This window comes from Centrocercus urophasianus, unplaced genomic scaffold (assembly GCF_019232065.1).
Source record: "Centrocercus urophasianus isolate 14NV4802_14NV808 unplaced genomic scaffold, USGS_Curo_1.0 seq_2, whole genome shotgun sequence".
NCBI lineage: Eukaryota > Metazoa > Chordata > Aves > Galliformes > Phasianidae > Centrocercus > Centrocercus urophasianus.
The window spans coordinates 2,296,604-2,300,599 of NW_024884755.1; the positions used below are offsets into that span (position 1 = coordinate 2,296,604).

A 3,996-nucleotide genomic window follows, 5' to 3' on the forward strand; every position below is an offset into this window, starting at 1 on the left:
CTGGGGGGGGCGGGGGGGTTTGGGGGAGTCCGGGAGAAATTATATCTAAATCTGTCTCTATATAATTAGAATGCCATGAGGCAGGGTTAAACCTCTGTAAAACACACAACTGATTGGCGACTGCTAAAACGAGATTGGAAAGCAACTCAAATAAAAGACCGCGACGTCAGTAAACAGATTTAGAAAAAAAAAAAAAAAAAAAGAAAAAAAAAAGGAAAGAAGGAGCCGGTGACAAACCCGGCGAGAGCAGCTCCGGGCAGAGAGAGAGAGAGAGAGGCAGAGGGAGAGAGAGAGAGAGAGAGAGACTTAAAAGAAATAGGAGGGGCTTGCGGGAGACTAGAAATGTCAATCAGAGCCCGGAGTCCCAATAATCTCAGGCAATCTGTTAGGACCTGACCTGGGTCCACTCAGATCAATAGGAAAAGTGCGAGAAGAAAGCAGCGCGCGGCGCGCAGCGCGGCCGCAGCCAGGCGGGAGCCGCGGCCTCCGAGCTCCGCTCCCGATGCGGCCCGGAGCCGGCGGCGGGCGCTGAGCGCTGAGCTGTGCCGGCGGCCCCGCGGCCAGCCCCGCCGCTCGCTGCCCTTTCTCTCCCTTCTTCCCTTCTGCCCCCCCTCCCTACCCTTCCCCCTCCCCACCCCCCCCGCACCATGTCGTTCCCGCAGCTGGGCTACCAGTACATCAGGCCACTGTACCCCGCCGAGCGCCCGGGCAGCGGCGGCTCCCGAGGCGGCGCGGAGCTGGCCCCGTCCGGGACCCTCTCCAACGTGCTCTCCTCCATGTACGGCGCGCCCTATGCCGCCGCCGCCGCCGCTCAGGGCTACGGAGCCTTCCTGCCCTACGCCGCCGAACTGCCCATCTTCCCGCAGCTGGTAAGAGCCCCCCCGGGGTCGGGGCGGGGGGGTGCCGGGAGCGGTGCGCTTTGTTCGCTGGGCCCGGCCCGGCGCGGTCGGACGGTGAGGGAGCGGAGCGCGGCGCGGGGCCCCGGCGCACCCGTGCCGAGCGGCGCGCCCGGAGGTTCCGCGGCGGCTGTGCGAAGGAGCGGGTCGGGCAGATCCGGGGCCGTTCGGGCCCCGCGCCTCCTCAGCCCGCCGCCCCTTCCCTCTCGCTGCAGGGCGCGCAGTACGAGCTGAAGGAGAGCCCCGGGGTGCAGCACGCCGCCTTCCCGCACCACCACCCCGCTTTCTACCCCTACGGGCAGTACCAGTTCGGGGATCCGTCGCGGCCCAAGAACGCCACCCGCGAGAGCACCAGCACACTCAAGGCCTGGCTCAACGAGCACCGCAAGAACCCGTACCCCACCAAAGGTGAGAAGATCATGCTGGCCATCATCACCAAGATGACTCTCACCCAGGTCTCCACCTGGTTCGCCAACGCGCGGCGGCGGCTCAAGAAGGAGAACAAGATGACCTGGGCCCCCCGCAGCAGGACGGACGAGGAGGGCAACTCCTACGGCAGCGACCACGAGGGGGAAGAGGACAAGAGGGAGGACGAGGAGGAGATCGACCTGGAGAACATCGACACCGAGAACATCGAGAGCGCCAAGGACGAGCTGGAGGACGAGCTGCAGGACGCGGACCTACTGCACTCCGACTCCAAGACGGACTCGGAGGGCTCCGAGGGCTTCGAGGACCTGCCCGGCTCCGAGGAGCGCTACCTCGGCCCGGCCGCCGCAGCCGCCGCGGAGCCGCTCCGCCTCCGCCACCACCACCTCCGCCACCACCGCCACCACCGCCGGCCGCCCTGCGAGCTGCCCTCCGCCGGCCCCGAGCCGCCGCCGCCCGCCCCGCCGCCGCCGCCGCCGCCGCACCTTTCGTCCCCCTCCTCCGCCTCCTCGTCGGCCGCCTCCTCCCCGACGGACGCCGCTTCGGCCGGCACCGTGCCGAAGCCCAAGATCTGGTCGCTGGCCGAGACGGCCACCAGCCCGGACAACCCCCGCAAGTCTCCCGGCTCCCCGCCGGCGGCCGCCCCCCAGCCGCTGTCGCTGCCCCCTCCGCCGCCCCACAGACTCGTCTCCTCCTGCCCGCTGGGCAAGTTCCCCAACTGGACCAACCGCGCCTTCCCGGCCGCCTCCCCGCACCACCACGCGGCCCCGCACCCGCTGGCCTTACTGAACACTCCGCACCTGCTGGGGCTGGGGGCCGCCCCCGCCGCCGCCGCCTTCCCGCGGCCCGCGGAGCAGGCGCCGAGCGCGGAGCCCCCCGGAGCAGGTGACCGCTGAGGGACGCGCGGGGCGGGCGGGCGCTGCGCTCGGCTTCGCGGCGGCCGTCGGGCGCAGGTGGCTGCGGCGGCGAGCAGGCCGTGCGCGGGGATTGCGCGGGGTTTGCGCGGAGGGACGCGGCGCCGGGGCAGGCCGGGCCGTGCGGGCGGCTTTTTCCGTTTGGTTCCTTTTTACCGCCTCGAGACGGCGGAGCCGCCGTCGTTTTTGTCGCGTGCGCAAGTTGGCGAGGAGGGATCTGGAGTCGAGCGGCTTAATTCAGGGATGGGGCGAAATACATCGGGGGCTGTAAAGGAACGCTGTGTTTTCTTCTCTTTTTAGATCGATCTAGTGCCTTGGAAGTAGAGAAAAAGTTAATAAAGACAGCTTTCCAGCCAGTGCAGAGGCGGTAAGAGACGGCTCCGGAGGGCGCGGGCAGCCGGCGGTGCGCGGTCGCTCCGTGCGACGCTTCCCTTGGCGGGGCCGCTCCGTGCGGGCTGTGCCGCGGTCGGGGCCGGAGGGCGGCGGCGGGCATAGAGCGGCCGGGACGGGGTGCGGGGCAGCGCTGGGAGCGGCCCTAACAGCCCCGCTGTGCCCGAGCGGCCGCGGCCGCTCGCTGTGCCGCCCATACAACTTTTTGTATTTCTAAATAATTTAAAAATGCCACCGACAAAAATAGCGCTAATTATAATCGCAGAGCTCACGGCGGCCCAGCCCGAGCTGAAGCCAATTAAATCTTTTTTCTTTTTTCTTTTTTTTTTTTTTTTTTTTTTTGTGTCGTTTTTTTTTCCAGGCCCCAGAACCAGCTCGATGCCGCCATGGTTCTATCGGCGCTGTCATCGTCTTAGTTAATTTTTTATCGTTGTTGTAATGATTGTAAAAAGAAATCTCTGTATAGTTACGACGTTACGCATGTCCGTATGGTAAAACTAAAAAGGAAAAGAAAAAAAAAATAATAATACAGCCCCGCTTCTGTGCTCCCCCCCGGGTACCGGGCCGTGCGGTTGGTGGAAGTCCCGTGAGCGTCCGTTCGGTGTCTCGGTTTTTTTTGTTTTTTTTTTTCGTTTGTTTGTTTGGTTTTGTACATACCGTCAAACTTGTACATACGTGTGAACCAAATTGTACGAGAAAGTATCTATTTTTGGCTAATAAAGACACGGTTGCCACTTTGCCTACAGCCGCCTCTCGGCTCCGCGGTCGCTGCGTGCGCGGCCGGGCGGCTGCGGGAGCTCCGGGGCGGGCTGAGAGCGGGGCACGGCCGGCCGGCCGGCGCTCTCCCTGGAGCCGCAGCGCCCCCTGGCGGCGGCCGCGCGGGGGAGGCGGAGGGCGCTGCGGGGCGAGCGGAGAGGGGGATCGGCCGGGCCGTGCCCCGCGGGGAACCCGCGCTGCGTTCGGCCTCCGCGCCCCGTCCCGCAGTGAACCTCGCGGCCCCGGGCACGGCGCTGATCGCTGCGTGACGGAGCCGAGCGAGGGGCGGCGCGGGGCTCGGCTGGAGCTGGGATGAAGTTAAAGTACAAACAGAAGCACATAGCTGACATGCTTCAAGTTGAGACGGTTCAAGATATGCAAATGTGCGGGGCTGCGCGGTATTGACATTTTGAGGCCACGGTGATCGGAATGTATTATTTATAGGAGCGGGTTGCGCTAGGCCCATAAACTGCATCTTACGTCCTCGCCGTCGGTAGGCAGCAATACTGGAGTGCGTGTGCTCACACCCATATCCGTGTGTTAGTGCTCGTATCGCGAGTCCCACAGCCCCATTCCCATGCAGGCCGCGTGCCCCAGTGAGGCCCTCGGCCCCA

The 3,996-nt window shown here is 65.1% G+C and overlaps 1 protein-coding gene across 1 annotated transcript; it reads left to right on the forward strand.

Annotated features, from left to right (window-relative positions):
- Positions 1–647: 647 nt before the first annotated feature.
- On the forward strand, positions 648–3,042 carry IRX3 (iroquois homeobox 3). The gene is made up of 4 exons (XM_042821610.1): positions 648–869; positions 1,112–2,207; positions 2,537–2,603; positions 2,988–3,042. Exons 1-4 carry the CDS (start codon positions 648–650, stop codon positions 3,040–3,042), a joined length of 1,440 nt encoding a protein of 479 aa, XP_042677544.1.
- The last annotated feature ends 954 nt before the right edge of the window (positions 3,043–3,996 follow it).

What these genes read in the sequence shown, in the direction of transcription:
- IRX3 (XM_042821610.1), top strand. Translation starts at nt 648, where the DNA reads ATGTCGTTCCCGCAGCTGGGCTACCAGTACATCAGGCCACTGTACCCC. An exon ending in TGCCCATCTTCCCGCAGCTG is followed by an intron (nt 870 to 1,111) that starts GTAAGAGCCCCC and finishes CTCTCGCTGCAG; the next exon opens with GGCGCGCAGTACGAGCTGAA. An exon ending in TTCCAGCCAGTGCAGAGGCG is followed by an intron (nt 2,604 to 2,987) that starts GTAAGAGACGGC and finishes TTTTTTTTCCAG; the next exon opens with GCCCCAGAACCAGCTCGATG.